Here is an 18,733-nt window from a genome sequence, read left to right on the forward strand (position 1 = left end):
GTGTAAATTTAAAGCCCAAATTCAAAATGTTCTTCAACCAGTGTATAGTTTTTAAGTTAATCTTTACAGGTTTGGTGGATCGTGGTGAAACACGACACATTTACTATATCTGGGGACGCTCTCCTTAATCTGCTTTGGAGATGCGTTGATCAGGATTGTCGGGTCACACCTGTCCAGTCCACGTTTGCCAAGGCAGTCTCACTTCATCGCTTCGGTAACTAATGTTTGCGTTGACATTGCTGTAGCTGGTGAATCAATGACATTTTCACCGCATGCTAACACCACTAGATTCCTCTATCACTGTTGCGGTATTGTTGTTTTTGATTGCAGCTTTAACAGGTATATCATTTACATAACTTAGCGATGAGAACAACAAAATTTGCATTTATAAATCTCGGATAAAACTGCAATTATATTTCATGAATATCCCCTAAATGCTTTGCTGCCAATATTTACATGAAGTTAGCTTCAACAGCTTTGTACCAACTTTTGTTCAGGGGTTTCAGTTTGTTGTTTGACTTTGTTGGTTCTGAAGGCAAAATAGTTTATCCCATGTTTCAGTCTTGGCACAATATTCATCAACCACTTAAGATGACTGACTCTTGTTCACGATGGACAGTTTGAGGTTGTTGCCATGTTTCTATCTGCTTGGAGTCCATGATAAAGAGCCACATCTGCATGTATAAACCGTCTGGAGGTAGGTTTGGATACTACTGTATTTTAGCTTACGTTACACACGCACTCATCGTGCACTTTATTAGGAACGCCTGTACAATTGCTTACTCATGCAATTATCCAATCAGCTGATCATGTGGCAGCAGTTCAGTGCATAAAGTCATGCAGATACAAGTCAGCAGCTTACGTTGATGTTCAGATCAGACATCAGAACTGGGAAAGAATGTGATCTCAGTGACTTTGACCCGGGCATGATTGTTGGTGCCAGACAGGCTGGTTTGAGTGTTTTTGAAACTGCTGATCTCTCGGGATTTCCGCTCACTACAGTCTCTTAGAGTTTAATCAGCATGGTGTGGAAAACAAAAAAACATCCAGTGAGCAGCAGCTCTGCGGATGGAAACGTTTTGTTGAGGAGGGAGGTCAGAGCAGAAAGGCCAGACTGGTTGGAGCTGACAGAAAGTCTACGGTAATTCAGATAACCGCTCTTTACAACTTTGGTTAGTAGAAAAGCGTCTCAGAATGTACAACACATCGATCCTTGAGGCGCACGGGCTACAACAACAGAAGACTATGTCGGGTTCCACAATCAGCCAGGAACAGAAATCTGAGGCTGCAGTGGGCACAGGCTCACCGGAGCTAGACAGTCGAGGACTGGAAAAACATAACCTGCTCTGATGATGGTCTTCGCCTCCCCAGTCATCAGGCATGAATCAGATAGAACGCCTTTGGGAAGTGAATGTGCAGCTGACTAAGCAACACAATCATGTCAACATGGACCACAATCTTAAAGGAATGTTTCCAACATCTTGTCAAATTGACGCCATTAAAAATTGAGGATGTTTTGAGAGCAGAGGGAGGCCATAACCACCATTAGTATGTTGTTCCTAATAAAGTGCTCGGTGAGTGTATAGTGACATAAAAATCCATCCACAGCAGCAAAATTCAGCTCATGGTGACGATGGTACTTAAGAAATTCCAGTTGGAAGAAAAGTGTTTACAAGTTGTTATCGGTATGTTTTTATATATTACTATGCTTTTAATATTTTAAGTACACCCATAAAGCTACGTGAGCCAGACTTTATTTATTACCATAGAAAGCCAGCATTTTAATCAAAATTCTCATAACTGGAAGACATGTGTTGGCGCGTGTAGGTTTGTTGAGCGACCGGGTGAAGTGCAGACTTCTTCAGGCATGTAAATATGGCCAGTGAAGATAAGATTTCCCCACAGACAGACTGCAATATTAGTCTTAAATAACAATCAAACATCCTATACTATTCCCATTAGTGGGGTACAGCCTTTCAGGTTTGAACTCTGCATAAGAGCAGACATCATGTTTTGTTGCCTGGCACCGATGTTTGTGTTCAGAGCAGAGCAACTGCCTTACCCACACCAGAGCCCGAGCCCATACCAGCTGTACATTTGAATAATTCAGAGGCTGCAAACACCAGGCTCTAAATTGTATATTAATTCTAAAATTACACACCACCCCCTAAGGACGGGTTACACTTTTAATAACTCGTCACAGCTGTATAGAGGAGCAGTGAGCACTGCATTGCACTGCACTTTTTTCCAGACAGGATTACTGGAGGACTCCCTGTTGTTCCATCTAGCCTTCCAGTGTTTGAACAAAATGTAATTTGTAATAGCTTTCTTGCAGTAAGGTTTACTCAAGTTACTGTAGATTATGTGCAGTCCTTTTTTTGGGTAGGGAGAGAAGTAGTTTTTAAAGACAGGCTGTGGGACTGCACTGCACCATCTGCTTATGGGCACCACTGACAGGCTTAGACGAGTTGCTGGGTTAAAAAAAAAAAAAAAGGGCCTGTAGGAATTTCCTTTTGAATTCCCACAGAACTTTCTATCCAGTCTTACAGGCCACTTATGCTCCCTAACCCTGTAAGCCATAAAAGTACAGTTGTGTCTGACCTAAATACTGCACTGTACAACTCTTCACCTCCTCGGGGGAGAAAGCTAGCTATACCTTTGATGGTCACACCGCACTTCAAAGAGAGTTAGGCTGCGTTTGCACTGCAGATCGTCACGCTCAGTTTTGTCCTGCTCCTCATATCTGTTTTTTTTTTCTGGTTATAGCGCACGATAGCAATTTGACCCGACAGCAGCATCACAAAAACACCCACGAAAAGATTAACATAATATTACATTTGGTTGTCCACCCCTCATTCATCAATTCTCCTCTCTTCTTTTAATCATTCACTGACTATGAAAATGCTTCTAACATGAGCTAATTCTCTCTGAATGACGCTTCATTTTTCCCTGAAATGGCAAATCGTAAACCATAACTGAGACGCTATATGATTAGCATCTGAGAGGGTCTCACGGAAACTTTGATGGTGTTTCTTGACAGTCCTTCCTGAGAAACAGGTGTTTAGTCCAAAACGAGGAGCTGTGTTGGCGTGGGCTGCTTGCCACCATTACCTGTGAGAAGATAAAATATAGTCTTAAGAAGTCCAGTTTGAGTGATTGTGTCCATGAGTTTGAACTGGGGTGTAGTGTGACAAAGTCTTCTACCTGGACTTCACATTGAATTATTTTGCTGGACAAGCCTGCAGTTTTTTTCCAGGGCCCGTGGGTCTGGTTTGTTCACATCACTTTTCCATGTGGTAATTACGGCAGAAAAACTGAAAATGTTCTGAAAGCTCCAACACAGTATAACCAACTTGGCACCTAATAATGGGGGTTCGCCTGAAAATCACACAAATGGACACTTCACATCAGTAAAAGACAATCATTTAATGTAATTAAACCCAAATTTAATGGACGTGGTGTGACATTGTCATTGCACAGTATTTTAATCCTCACACGCCCAACTCTGTAATCATAAAACCTCCCTTATGATGTGAACGTTCCCAAGTCATTAACATGGGATCCTTTCTCATCTCTACCATCCCTTTTAAATGACATGAACGTGGCCTTTTCCCTTCTGATACAATTAAGGGCTATAAACCCTTCTCACCCTGGATATTTTGAGTAGTGAAAACACAGCTGTTGAGAATAACATTAATAGCTCCATTCAATGTCGTATTGCCAGTGCAAGGACGGTGGTATCGCGCATGTTGGTTCAATGATTTGGGTTACTGGCACATCTTAAAATGAAGAAAACCATGACCAATATCACTATCTACACCTGTGCTACGACAAGTCAAAATATACCCACTAGCTAAATGAACTGTCCAAATTTTATACTGGATGATAACTCTAACCGGGATTGTGTATTCACAAGGGAAAAGTTGCAGAGGTACCCTCAAAGATGTCTGTGTGTCTCCCAAATCCTACCGGTACGTTAACTAGTTTCACCTGTGTCCCAGGTGTAAGTCAGCCTCTAATTGGATAGCTAGAATGTAAACCAGCAGGACTCTGCTTCCTGTGAACCATAGCTTGAACTACTGATATGTTTCCTGCCTGGGCACAGACTTCTAATGAGCTACTATCTGCGAGAAATTATTGTTCAAAAAGTGTTCCTTTAAATGCAGACTAAATGAGGTAGCTCTGCTGCTCTTACCCCTGGATACACATTTGAAACGGTAAGTTAGGTGTTTGACTGCCTTTGTTCTCTACTTTAAAGTCAAAAAAAATCTTTTTTTTAAGCAAAAGAGGAACGCATCTACTCTAGGAGTTTTGAACGGCTCCACTGAAAATTAATGGACGACAGATTTTTTTTGTGGACTTGTAACGTTTCATGTTATTGACAGCCAAATGAGCTTTCCTGCAGACAATAACCTGCATTACCAGTTACTTTCACCATCGCTTCCTTTTATTTGATAGATTTTTATCCTACAGATTTTGAATCCTGATTGTATAAACGGCTCAAATTATAGTTATCTGGCTCCTGGCTTTAAAGGGTGAATTATTCATGCTCATAAACATTGACTAACTGTCCTCGGCCGTAAGACTAACATTTATGAGCCATACCATATTATACTATTATGGCATGCAATTTATTTTCGGGTCTTTGAATTGCTTAATGAACGTGCAAAAAACACTAATGTACTTATTTGAAAAAACCATACACAAGGTTTAAAAGGAGTTTCATAAGTGTCATGACGACCACCAGCGCTGCCAAAAGAAGCATGATGTGCTGCACACTTAGCAAGATCAACAATATTACTATCGCCACTCATCTCCGGCATAGAAATGACTCCCGGGATGTTGATACCCATCATTTTTGGCAAACCATATCCTGAATATGTAGAATTAAATGGAGTGAGACAAAATCTAATTGAGATTCATCAATAATTCTTAGTGATCTACATGAACCCGTGGCACTTACAGTGGATAACGATGAAAGCTTGGCAATAGTGGTGTTTTATTTTTTTTTTCCCGTCTGAAGGTCAACACAGTAATCATAGAGAGAAACATTATCTTGAAGGACTGTTCCTGCTCTCAGCCAAGATTACCTTTAATGTACCTTTTTATCTCCAAACATGAAGTAACTACATATGAAAGCCATTCAGCCCATTCACATGGAGCTATTTTATTTTATTCTGTTGCACATGTTGTCCGGAAAGGATGAATACAAGAATGAATTCTTAGAGATTTCTCAGAAGTCCTTATCCAACTTTTGCTTGACCTTGACCTGAATACTTAAGACGAGCATTTGGGGGTAAATTTAGGAAGCATGAATAGACCTTATGAATGAAAACAACTAAGGTCTCAGTATCTCTAACTCACTCAGATTCTAGGTTCTTGTCTTTTAAAGATCTGTTTTTGTTGCATGTTAGTATCACTGTTTGTATTCAGAGAGAAATAAAAAGTCAATCAGTTTGACTGACACTACACTCTTGTTGTCTTGTAGCAGGGGGTTTATCTTATCACTGCAGTTTGGGGGAAAGAAAACAAGTTTTGTTTTTCTTTCGTCTGTTCCTTCATGAGCTAAAATCTTAGGTGGTCTTTTGTGTGTTCCATCAAGCCAAAAAAAAAAAAAAAAAACCTTCTCTTTTGCTGTTGATTTTTTTTTTTTGTCAGATAGGAGCAATGTGTGCTTTAATCTCTTCACACACACCATGTGAAGATTGTATTCCACAACCTCATCCTATTTTTTGTTGGCCATACAATTTTTTTTTCCCCCTATTGAGTCTAAACTGTATAACCCTCAGAAGGGTATATAAGAAAAGCCTTGATCCCGATCCCTCTCCTTACCTTTTCGACCTGGGCCAGAGACCGACAACCATGTGGGCTTTATTACAGATAAGATGCTGTTTGATTGCTGGGCACAAAAATGTTGTCATTATGAATTAGCCTTGATTTTCTGTTCAAAATTAATAGTTTTGTGGGGGTAACCCCTCGCAAAAAAGTACACCTGGAATTACACCATAGGAATAAATTCAGATAGTGGTGTATTAAATCAATTTGTTGCACCAACCTAAAGATAATCCTAAACTTAAGTATTCTTTGAAGTCTTCACATTTTGTATAATATTCCTTGTCCTTGTTAAATATAGAGCTACAGTAACATACAACATCTTCTGAGAACTACCACAACAGGAGAGAAAGCAAACCCAAAATATCAGATATGGAAAGAGAAACTGCTTGGCTTTCTGCTGCTTAACAACCAGACAACTCACTATAATGTGCAGTAGTAATGGGAGTAGCGTGGGGTGCTTACAATTAGTCAGCAATCTCTGATAAATGGGGTTGTTGGTTGCAACGCTCTCAGTGCTGCATCCTGATGTGGACAGAATGAGAGAGGAGCCGGGCCCACGTTCAGTCATTAGGCGAGGGGATGAAATGGGACGGAAAGTTGCCAAGTGGCTGCCAGGTGCTCTCATATCCACTCTGTGGCACATGCACTCAGCCAGGGAGCAGCGCACACACATAATGTAAGTGTGGAGTTTGGAAGTAACACATTTCTTTCAGTCTTGTTACTGACATTGAATACGTTTTTGTATTTTTCTTTTTATAATGACTTTACCTATGAAAGCACTGCAAAACTTGAATAAATGTAAAAATTACATGTAAGTGTTGAGTTCACTATCTTTATAACAGCGTACAGTAAAAACCTGAAAGAAGAAAGTAACAAGTATAGTAACTCAATAAAAAGCAGGTGCACATTAGAGTGATGGATATGCAGTGTTGATTTTATTCCATTAGTTTGCTGTCTCAGCCACATTGTGTCTTCTAGAGTTTAAAAGGGACTTTTAAAAATCATCTAGCTGAGCAAGTGGGAATACAGAATTATTCAATCAAAAATGGAAATCTATCTTCGGTAGGGATAGGGGTAGAGAAATTAAAGTTTAGCTTTACATTAAAAACAACATCTCGTCAAACATTCAAAACAAAAAAGCTACATAACCAGTGCCAAGGCTGGGTTTGATTGCATTTCATTTAATCTAAATCCAGTATTGAATCAGCTTTTAAAATCTGGATCCTTTCATTCCCTGCCTGAATGTAAATTGGGCTCAGCTTTAAACATTTATAAGTAACTTAACTTTTAAATAACACTCTGATTCAATTAGCATCCGTAATCACATTTTATCAGCTGAGAGAGGGCAGAAACACTACAGAGATGAGTGGCAGCCTAATAATATTCACAAGCTGTAGATACAATCTGAAAAGGGATGACAAATGGTGATTAAATGTATCTGACACTTTGAAACAACAGCTACAGTCCGTGCTCCGAATACTGGGGATCATAGTTCATTCTAGGAGATCGCATCTCCTAAAATTGCCGGTATGCAATCAGTTGATCATTTTGCCATGGAAGACTAATCATGCTGACTTGCAGCAAAAGCACAACCCACAAGTTTCTTATGAAAATAATGTTAATTAGCGATGGCTAATATATTGGTGATGTTTGTCATTTCAGCTCGGGCTTCAACTAACAGTTGTTTTCAGTATAGATTCATCTCTTTTTGATCAATAGCTTAATCGTGTTGTTCATAAATATCAAAAAATTTCCAGCGGTCAACTCTGACCCCTTCAGATGTTTCATTTTGTTTGACCAACAGTCCCCAACCAAAAAATATTCAGTTTAGTATCAAGTACAACAAAGAAATGCATCAAATCCTCACATTTGAGAGGCTGGAATCAGAGAGTAGTCGACGGAATATTCGATTAATCGACCAATTGTTGCAGCTCTAATTTCAAACCCTGAAAGCCATGGTCAGCTTTGGCTAAAAATACGAAGCCTGCTGATATTACTTAGATGTTTCTACATTACTCTTTAGGGGGAACAGAAAACAAAAAACAGAATGAGGAGGGATACAGGGTTCAAATTGAGTATTTTGCCAAGTGGGAACCCAACCCTAAACACTGCCTTCTGAAATGATCCATACGACTGATTTTTCATTGTTTTCTGATCTAGTTATGATAAAGGTTTAGGCAACAGAACCTACATGTTTGACAAAATAATCTTGACGGTTCCAAACATTTCTCACAGAAAACCGAAGCATCGTTGGCTCAGTTGTTATGGTGTAGTCTTAGCTGTCATGGTGTACGGGTTAGGGGAGGATAATGTTGGCTGAACGAATCAAGCTTTTATTGTTGGCTGGTGGCAGGATGCCATTTATGGAATTTTTGATTTGATAATTTTGTACATCCAGTGGCACCAACGTGTATTATTGATTTGCTTCTGCTTGGTTGTTCCGCAGCTATTTTTACGCCTCTGCGCCAGCGACAGCCATGGCTGGAGGCATTCTGTCTTAGGGTTGTCCGTCCGTCCGTCTGTCCCATTTTCGTGAACACGGTATCTCAGGCACGCCTTGAGGGATTTTCTTCAAATTTGGCACAAACATTCACTTGGACTCGAAGATGAACTGATTGTGTATTTTGGTGGTCAAAGTGTTTCCATAAAAAACCAGACCTTATTTTCTGCATAAATTGAAAACCTTTTGGGGAAAACAAAGATTTGATGTTTGTATTCCAAAAGAGTCTATTTTACCTTGTCGATCAGTGTCAAAGGAGAATAATAAATCAAATTATTCAAAGTTGTAAAGCAATAAAAAAAAAAAAAATTAAAAAAAAAAAAAATGCCATAGTTTTGGGGAGGGTACTATTATTAGGCACTATAGAGGACAGACGTGTTATGGCTATTAATATGAACATCTGAACCATTGACAAGTTGGAGAATATCCCATGTGAAGTTTTTTCATCTACTTTTAATCTGTATTTACAGTATGTCCTTTGTACTCTGCAAAGTGGTTTCTGATGAATGTGCCGGACAGCATTTTATGAATAAATTGAACGTGACTTGATGTGGGTGCTCTGGTAGATTTCACAAAGGCCCAGCACAGTCTATTCATATGCTGTTAGTTGTGTTTGTAGCGATCTACAAGATGAATGTTCAGTTGTAACAACCCCATATCCCATATCTGCCTCCTATACCTGGACAGAAAATGTTCTGAAAATATTCTTGTTTAAAAATGTAATACCTTTCCCCCTAGCTGTATTTCTTTATCTAACACCTTTCTGTCATATGTGATAATTCAAGGCCCACAGGAATATTTTTTTTGCTACAACTCCTCACAGAATGTAGTGGTTTTGACCCTCGCACTTTTTCCTGTGTCTGCTTTTACTGTTAAAGAGGAAACTACATTTCACTGTTCAGTCATCTCGTATGAGAGTTAAATGTCTGAAACCTGAATGCAAATGCCGTCTCCTCACCATGAACGTTTTATTTTTTTACAGTTAGAATGCAGAGACGCAGAGTAAAGCTGGCAGGGTTTCCGATCAGCAGGTTGCAGAACTCGACTTTCATAGAAAAGGAGAAGGCCTTCCGCTTAATTAATGATACCAAGGATTTGTCCTGTGTTCACGTAGAGTTAAACTAGATTAAACTCATCAGACAAAACAAAAATAGCAAAAGAAAGAACAAGGCTACATTATTTAAAAGCAAGACGGTATCTGGTCCAACCCCCTGCAACAGTATGAGACTAGCTCTAAGATAAATTTACCTACAGTCACATTGTGAGTTATGATTGACTAAAAAGCGTGAACTTGCTAAATATGAGAAATGGCGTCACACACTTTTTTTTTTTTTTTAAAGACCTCACTTGTGCTTTGCATTTCAGAGGAGAGACTATGGAACAGACCCACTGAAGTGGAAGGAAAGTCATCAATGTTTTAAACATAGTGGGTTACTCGGCTCCAAAGGGTTGAAAAAGCTCTTGTGCCTCAAATAGCTTCTCATAAAATGTTCACGGGTTGTTTATGCCACCAGGAGCGATAGTGTTGTCACAGTGTTGTAATTAGCATACGACGGGGGAGGGAGAAGAAGCGTATTTCAGCAGGTGATAGCGCAACACCTCCGTGAGGTCGCTGATGGATACAGACGGAAATGAGTCTTTGACTTCACACGCGTAGAGCTGAAGATACGAAGCTACAACCGGCTGCCTCTCTGACACCTATTACTACCAGACCACAATTTCTTTTTTTTAACCTAATGCGCATCTTTGCCAAAAAAAAAAAACTTCCGGTGCAGTTGCTGCATAAATTTCCATATTTTAGAACATGGGAGCTTTCTAAATTGACAGCTGAGTGTGCAAAAACGATTATGCACATTTAGACCTGTACACCGGGAACAAACTTAAGCTGCGGTAACTTTCCATTAGACGCGGGAGCTGTACACTTTTAAAGGGGTTGGTAGGTGCAGATTTGGAGTAAACCTTGAAATTTGCCTCTGAAAGTAAAATTTGGAAGTCAGGCTTAATTTTCCTTTTAGAGTGCATTCTTTGGCAGTGCAGCTGTTTTTGGGCATGAATTTGAATTGATAGCCCAAGGATAACTACGCAGAGCCAGACAAAACAAAATAAATCATTTTTCATTTTTCAATAAATTGAGGTGACATTTCTATCAACTGAATAGTATGCGGTACACAAACTTGTTTGACTGATAACCTCAAATTATGAAATGTGTGTTTCTAATGCGAAAATCCTATTATTATATCAGGGTTGTCTACTTATTTAAAACACTGTCCGATGGGCGCAGGTTTGTTGGAGTGTCTCAGGGAAAAACTAAACCACAAGCTGGTCCCCCTACAAAACTGTGCATGCCTACAACTCAAGATGGCTGAAAATGAATTGTGATTTGGGCCAATAACTTCCTTTCTCCATAAATATGTCACAGGTAATTCACTACTGTCAATAACTTGGTGACATTCAGGAGCTCACTGCTCCTGAGACACTGCTAATGGTCAAAGTGTAATTCAGTGATTGTTGGTTGAAACCCTGGGTGATGGCAATATGAATGATTGCAGACCTTTCGCCGTGAATACATTAAACTTTTTCCTTGCATGACAACAGGTTGGCTAAAAATACACTTAACTGCCGCTGCTGCCGTGTATTCCAGTGTCTGCTTCACCCCACACAGCCTTATCTACCTGCTAAACGTCTGCCGAGGCTTTCAAAGAACTGGTGTGTCAGCTGGTGTAAGGGATGTGACATTGTTTATGCGCCATGTAAAAGTTTTAGTATTGTTTTAGTAGTTGTTTATTCTGATTTGCATCCCCTTGTTCTCCTTTATGGGCCTCGTGGGCCAGCTTAACTTGGTGCACCGAGTGAGCTCAGAGCCTCTGACTGTTGTTTACCACACTCTGCTCTCCCCCTGAGGACTCTGAGCTGCTGTAATGGAAAAACATTAGATGGGTACCAAATGAAGCCTCTTAGTTTAGGAAGAGAAGGAAAAAGCCATGTCAGGAAAAAGAAATGGAGTATACCTTGTTGAAAAAGTGATGCTTGTCCAACGGTAAACACGCTTCAAAACATTGGGGCATATTGCTTAAGTGGATGTGAGCATTTAGATTCAGATTGAGCACCAGAGGTGTCAGAAGGCAGCTTGAATGGCTTTACAAAGAGAGTAGGTTGTTACACATTTGTGGAGTGCAGTTTCCATTATGCCGCTTTGTGTTTTTTTCCTCAGGCTTGTCTTTTGCTGTGATATCGAGGCTTTGATCCATCTGCAGTGACAGTCTGATTATGTTGGCCTTGTCCAAGAACGTCTGTTATCCCTTCATACACTGTTCACCTCATTGTGCATGCATCGAGGGATGACGCCCTTCAAATGATGCATACTGGAGTAACATATGTCAGGACCTTGGTGTTGCCTACATGCTCAGACTAAAGGTTAACAGCGCGGGGTGCATTTTCGGCCCGCTTTGTTCTTAATGAGATCATTCAGATGGAATTTCTGTGCATCTAAATCTATTCTCCGTACTGGAAGTTGTTGCTGATTTTAAAATACTGAAATTGTTCAGTTAATGATTATAGTGGAGCAAAGGTCACACGGTAGATATTTAGAGTGCCTCATTTTCACTGAAGGATTTGCTGTAGTAATATAAATGTTGAATTATGGTTTCACAGTTGTAACGCAAATATTTATATCTTCCTATTTTTTAAGGCCTTACTCATAAGGTAAGGAAGCCTTCTTTTTTTACATCGCCTATTGTCTGTGCCGTAGTGGTCAAGTGTAAATGATGGACAGCCGGCGAATGGAGTAGTTGGAATTTCCCTGGTCAACTCGTTTACATAACATTTAAAGCGTATCGCCCCAAACACTCTGATTCTGGGTGTCTGGTATTTTGGGTTTTTTTTTTAAGCAACTCGTCCTTTCAGTCAGTGTGGAGCTAAGGTTAGCTCAAGTAGCTACAGCACAGAGCTCACTTCACAATTAGCTGTTGTCAGTCATATCAAACCATCAGACGTGAACCTGCAGTTTGTCATTATTGCAAAAAAAATGGCAAACTGAAGCTGTTATCAGTAAATATAACCCTTTATTTGAATGTCATGATTATACTTGAATATTATCGAGTAATGTGAAGTATACCACTATTTGTCGTATAATGAATAAGTAAGCTTAAATAACTGCGAGAACCTCAACAATAAGGAACTGCATTATTTTATCTGATTATATTGATGTATGTTGTATTTGACAAGCACAGGCCTGCAGTTTAACTTAGAAAAAAATCCCAATTCAAATTGCAATCACTTTTTTTCAGAAAAACTGCAATGAAATATTTTTCTCAAATTGTTCAGCCCCTTCCTTATTCGAGGACTGGAGTATAAGTCTCAGCAAAATAACTGGTTCACAGCTAAGCAGGAACAGCTTTTAGTGTGATAACTGAAATGTCAAAATCAATCCTAAATTAAGAAGTAATAGAGGCCAATGCTGGCGCCACACTACAGGATAATTGGGTAGATTTTGGGTACGATTCGCCCCTCCCAACAATCGCTGGGACGCTCCCGGTTCGGGGCTGGTCTGAACCGCTTATCTACCCAAATGATCCTGTAGTGTGAGGGGTTTATAGACATAATCCTAATGTTACCGACTGGATGTCCCCGATTTTGGATTGTAAATAACATAACGCGGGATATTTACGACTTGAATCGCTGTAGTGTGAAAGGAACAGCGATGGAATATTAAGCAGAAAACCACAATGGCCAATGAGAGCGAGCTGGCCGGGAAACGTCACTGCGTATGTTTTTCTACCCAGCTATTGACAGTAACCTCAGTACAGGCTAAGAGCACAATAATAGTAATTCGGAACGGCATCTCCATGGCAGTGGAAGGTCAGAGAATGTATGAAAATGATTACAGGTGTCACTCTTCCTTCCACCTGTGTACAAACAACGATAACTCCAGCTTGTAGCAGTGGCCCACCCTAGCCCCGTTTGAGACTAGCCATAAAAACTTTACTCCCAACTCACCTCCAGCTCGCGCTGCGTAGTGTATAGGCCATGCTGATCCCGTCTTCTAAGCCATGACTTGGTCCACAATTTTTTTCCTAATATTTAGGTTTTTTGGTGCAAAACATATCACACACAAATCCAACCAGCTGACGATGACAGGTTCTGTGAGATCCCTGGAATTGCCGCGCCGAAATCGTTTAGCATAAATGCCAAGTATGTGGTACTGCGTCTTGACTTAATCATCCGGTGTGTGCGTTCTTACAATTAAATATATAATATAATATAATATTTAAATATCAAAAATGGCTTACATCTGTTGTTATGTCTGTGGTTGCCCACATTTATAAATCGGTTAAGATTTGAAAATCCTTGAGTGTGCTCCAAGCCAAGATGGCTCTCTTGTCTTTTTTTTTTTTTTTTAAATTGTGTGTTGCTGCAGTGTTTTGGACCTGCTTCAGTCTGGATATAAACTCTTTTAAACAGTTTCCAGTCTATTAATGGGTAAAAATGCTCTTCTCTGTTTTACGAAGGAGAATCTACACAACTGACAAAACATCGTACATCATCATATCTTATATTTTCAACGCACCATATTGTATCATAACACCTCGTACTGTAATATATCATGTTTTTTTCTGACATTTCTTGTAATTAAATAAGAAGCACAGTAGAAACAGAAACCACCATCTGGACTGAAAAACAAGCATCTGCTGTGACTGCTGAAGTGTCCTTTAGCAAAACACTGAATTACATCGCCTCCACTCTTACCATGATCTCTGCCCCTCGTAGGTGTTTTAAAGTGCATAGTTACAGTTCCACTCTCATAACAACCCCCAGGTTCAGACTGAATACCAAGCACCATGTATTTCTGTCTGCGCTATGAAAAAGTAATAGGTCATCGATGAATGAATGGCGGTGCACAATCCCTCATTTGTCTCTGATGTCAGCTGACGACCTGACTGCTGGATGAGCATACTGATAACAAATGACTGCGCACTCCGCTGACCCTGCTGGTGGCAGAGGATGCCTGGGTGTGTGACACAAACTCACTGAATAATCATTATGCCAGGGCACCACGGGGAATTAATAAACTAGCAAATTGACTGGCTCCAGTCGGGTCAGAGTGTACACACTTGTATCTCGTCTAAATCCTCTGTGATAGCTAGAGGATAATGCAAGACTAGGTGTTATGGATGCGAACGAGGCTTAATATTTCAAGTCGGCTTGTTTACCCTGACGTCCGACTGCTGAAACTGAGGCTTCAGATATTCATGAGCACACTGAACCGAAAGCTACACATCTGGCAAACGTGAAATTTAAAGATTCACTGGTACCAAAATTCTCAGCGATGTCCAGGAAGCCCTTAAATTCGTTGTCTTTAAATACATGAAAAGACAAAACATTGCAATTATTTGGCTTTTAGCTGTCAGCAGGATTTTGCAAGGCTCTATAGAAACTTTGCAAAAGTAACAAGCCTTTACTCTTTGGAATTCGTTTTTTGGGACAGACAGTGATACTAACTCCTCAATCTATAATGTGTCTGACCTCAGGAGCAATGCCATTTCGTCAATACATTAATATAACCATCTGCTTCGGCTGTCTTTGCACACCGGGCGTTCATCTTGCTTTTCCTGTGCGTTTATATGTACATCCAGAGACCATGCTGTTCAAGGCCAAATGTATCATAGATCGTAATTAACGCACTGAAGCACCGCTCTCTGGTCAATATTTATTGGTCCGCCGTGAAACAGAGCGTGTGCAATGAAAGAGAAAGTTCTTGGGTCCCAGTCCTTATGCTTCTCAGTTCTGGTATTTTTCTTTTTCCACGACAGTTTTGCAGTTCAGTTGGACACGCTTATCTGGAGTAGGCGCAATGCAACCCTGAACTCTACGAGTTACGATAATGTGCAACTGATTTGCATTGGCTAATATGCTTTGGAGGAGATTTAAGGCCTAATGCAGTACATTCGCTGGCAGCATCTTGTTCCTTTTTAAGTATTGTGACATCGATTGGCAGTGAAGGAGGAGTTTGTTGTGGATGGCAGGACGTGGAAAGAAAATGACTTGAACACAAGAGACTAGGGTTCACACTCAATCTCATGCTTCATGTCAGAGTTGGCTTGATCAGTAACAAAGACTAGGATCATTCCCCAAGTATAACCTAGTGCTTTGAGTTGCCTAAACATAACCATAAAAAGAGTAATCTTGCTTTTGGTTCCAGAGGGGACACTAGAGAGGAAACAAATAAAAGCCACCGACATTGAAGATTTGCAGATACGTTTGATTTTCGGGTTTGTCTGCCTGCCAGTTGGCGCTGGTCAGGTAGCATAGTTGAACAGTTGGTTTTTCAGTGTGTTTTTATTTATCATTTAGTCATGAAAGTTCAAGGTACTGTACTGTACGGAACCCATAAAAAAAATGTAAAAAAAAATTTAAATCTTGTTTGTGCAGGTTGTTATTCTGTCTGAACATGACATTAACAAAGAAAAAAAAATCTTTATGGACTTTAGAGGCTAGAGACAAAGGTGGTTTGAAAAAATAAGTTTTGCAGATAAATTAAATTATAACTCGTAGTGGGACATTTTTGCTGGTGTAACGGATTCAAGTTAAGCCACAGTGGTTCGGACAAAACACATGAAACCCTGATCCCCACACTGTCAAACTCATGTCTCTATCCAGGCTGGTCACCTCTGCCTATACCGTTCATAATGATAAGACATATGCTTCCCATCCGATATGCACAGGGTGTGTTATTTCATTTATACTGTGTTCATTAAAAAAGAATTCACGAGAATGTTTCATGAGGCTGTTTGCTCTGTTGCCGCGGTCTATTGTGTCGGAGCTTTCCTTCATCAACACTGCCGGAGTGTGTAGTGGGGCCTGTGTGTGAGGATGTGTGTTTGAACGTTTTTAGCTTTCATTGTAGTCATTAAAATGCTCCGCTTGTCATGCGATAAAAAAAACAAATGCTGAGATACATTATTTTATTGTAATCTCATTACTCGGGCAGTTTTCTAAAGGACAGTACCCTAACATTTATGAATGCAGTGATACTTTCGCAAATAGAATAAGCAGTGGACAAAACTATAATCATTTTCTGTGTAGTCATTGCCAGCTGTCACTTATGTTCATAATTTTATGTAACAGTGCAGCCTTGGGAGGCTTTCTGATTTTTTCTCTGATCGTCATACCCCTCCTCACCTCGAGGACTAGTCCAAAGGGCGATCTGAACCGAGCAAGCTGCTATTAGAACGCCGATAAATATGATGCAGTTCATGGGTTACTCTACAGAGTGATCTGTGGCCTGTCGAGAGTTGTTAGTGTTCATACAGGTTGAAAAGGCAGAACACAACAGGATCCTCGCTTCTGAGACGATAGCACTAATCATTTCTTAAAGGAAAATCTTGTTCTCAAAGTCTTTTCCAAACGAAGCCATCCTCACAGTGCTGCAGTATATGCTGGTTTTTATTTACTTTCTCAACTATTTCTCTTCCCGGCTGCTGCTGAAAAACCACGCAATGTTTGTCTCTGTTATTACCTATTTCCTTTGACTCCAGTAATCCCCATAGGGTAATTCTCCTTTTCTTGCCTCCTCCACAAAGTGGCTCAGGGTCTGCTGTAGAACTGCAACCGGGGCCAGTCGCAAATAAACTCAAGGCCACTCTTCCTACATTTAATTTTGCTTCTGTGTTCATTTTAAAACCCTCAACTCCCCACTCCTTGGATCAAATGAACAGTCAATGACATTTTAACTCTCGCCATAATAGGGGTCACTCTGTGTGAGAAAGTATTGGTTACTGCAAAGCCCCGAACCGCTCCCTCCCGTCTAGTTATTTAGCGTGGGGTGTTAATTCACACGAGGTCCCACTCACACTAAGGTGGAGGGCATAATGAACAGGTTAACCGTAGTGACACGTTGGCACTGTAAACACACTCTTTGCCAGCTGTTCCTTGACATTTCTGTCTTTTCGCCCTTTAAAATTCAGCAGTGGCTAGTTGTGACTCCTCATCGCAAGCTGTTCATTAGCTGCGAGCTGAGAGTTCAACCAAAGACTTTGAACCGACAATTCTTCTCAAACTGTGGGAGGCTTTAAGAAATTAAAACACTCCAATATTTCCCGAGGAAAAATAGCAAGGGATGGAAGAAAATCTTTTAAAAAAATTAGCTTAATTTTAGGTAACAGATTAAAAAAAATAAATTATCTTAGCTGATCATCTTGTGACCTCGGGGATTTATCTTGTGATACCCCCTATAAGAATTTAGCCTTGATTGAGACAGCCAGTGATGAGACTAAATATTAATAGTTACCGCTGTCCACGGTAAAGAGCATGTTTCTCTCTGCTACTCAAAGTAAGTGGATTAAACTATACTTGTGGTTATTTGACATCTTTGCAGTCCATCCCTTGCGCATGCAAATATCAAACGACAAAACAGGAGATTATTTTTTTCTTCTTCTTTTGACGTTGCATTTCGGGTGATATTTGGCTCAAAATGAACAGACTTCTTTCAATCACTCCCACTGTGGGTGCTTTGTAGAGAACTTGACTTGCATAATTTATGGATTTGACTGACATTTTGTGTGTTGAGAAAAACACCATCCAGTTATCAATGGGGATTCGCTGAGGGTCGGGGGGACTGAAGCCGCCGAAATTAGACCCAGCCCGTAACAAGAGCTAAAGCTCAGGCTTTCCATCTGTTTTGGCAGATATACACATAAATCACCGGTTGTGGTCAGACGAAAATGTAACCCTCTTTTGTGTGTCTCCACAGGTTTTACTGGACACAATGGCTATCCTGGTCCATGTGAACACAAGTACTGCGGCTTAGGGCGTCACTGTGTGGTCAACCATGAGACCGACAAAGGGGAGTGTAAGTGCTTGGATCACTGTAAACCGCACTACAAACCCGTGTGCGGTTCGGATGGGAAGCTGTACCAGAACCATTGTGAGCTCCACCGGGCCTCCTGCCTCCAAGGACACAGGATAACCATCACGCACAGCGAGGAGTGCTTCTACAAAGGTAAGAGCGCATGTGACCATTCTCTAATGCAGGGTGTGTCTGGACCCCGTGGATACTGTATGTCTTGTACCATACCCATTGAAAGTATGCTTTCATCCAAACAGTGTGTAGTTTTACTCACTGTGTGTACCGCCCACGGGACACGAACGCTTAGCCCTTGTGCCGTGTCAGTGCCATGCCGCATTTGGGTTACTTAGAACCTAAAGGAATAGAAAAATGAAAGAGAATTAAGAAAACTTTTTCAATCTAGACGAAGAGGGATAAGTGAGTAATCGGGGTGGGAACTTACAATCAGCCAAATATTGGCTGATAAGTTAGTCTACTCCACCAGCCTCTTTGGCAAATAACCAACCGTCATTGGTTGGTAAAATCTCCATTTTGGCATGTCGACACAAATAGTT

The 18,733-nt window shown here is 40.4% G+C and overlaps 1 protein-coding gene across 1 annotated transcript in view; it reads left to right on the plus strand.

The window, feature by feature from the left end:
- fstl5 (follistatin-like 5) overlaps positions 1 to 18,733 on the plus strand; it is a 157,857-nt gene that overhangs the window by 19,074 nt on the left and 120,050 nt on the right. The window contains exon 4 of the mRNA XM_040120213.1: positions 18,084 to 18,332. Within this exon, the coding sequence (XP_039976147.1) occupies positions 18,084 to 18,332 (249 nt within the window). The remainder of the gene's footprint in view (positions 1 to 18,083; positions 18,333 to 18,733) is intronic.

Source organism: Xiphias gladius, chromosome 23, assembly GCF_016859285.1.
Source record: "Xiphias gladius isolate SHS-SW01 ecotype Sanya breed wild chromosome 23, ASM1685928v1, whole genome shotgun sequence".
Lineage (NCBI taxonomy): Eukaryota > Metazoa > Chordata > Actinopteri > Istiophoriformes > Xiphiidae > Xiphias > Xiphias gladius.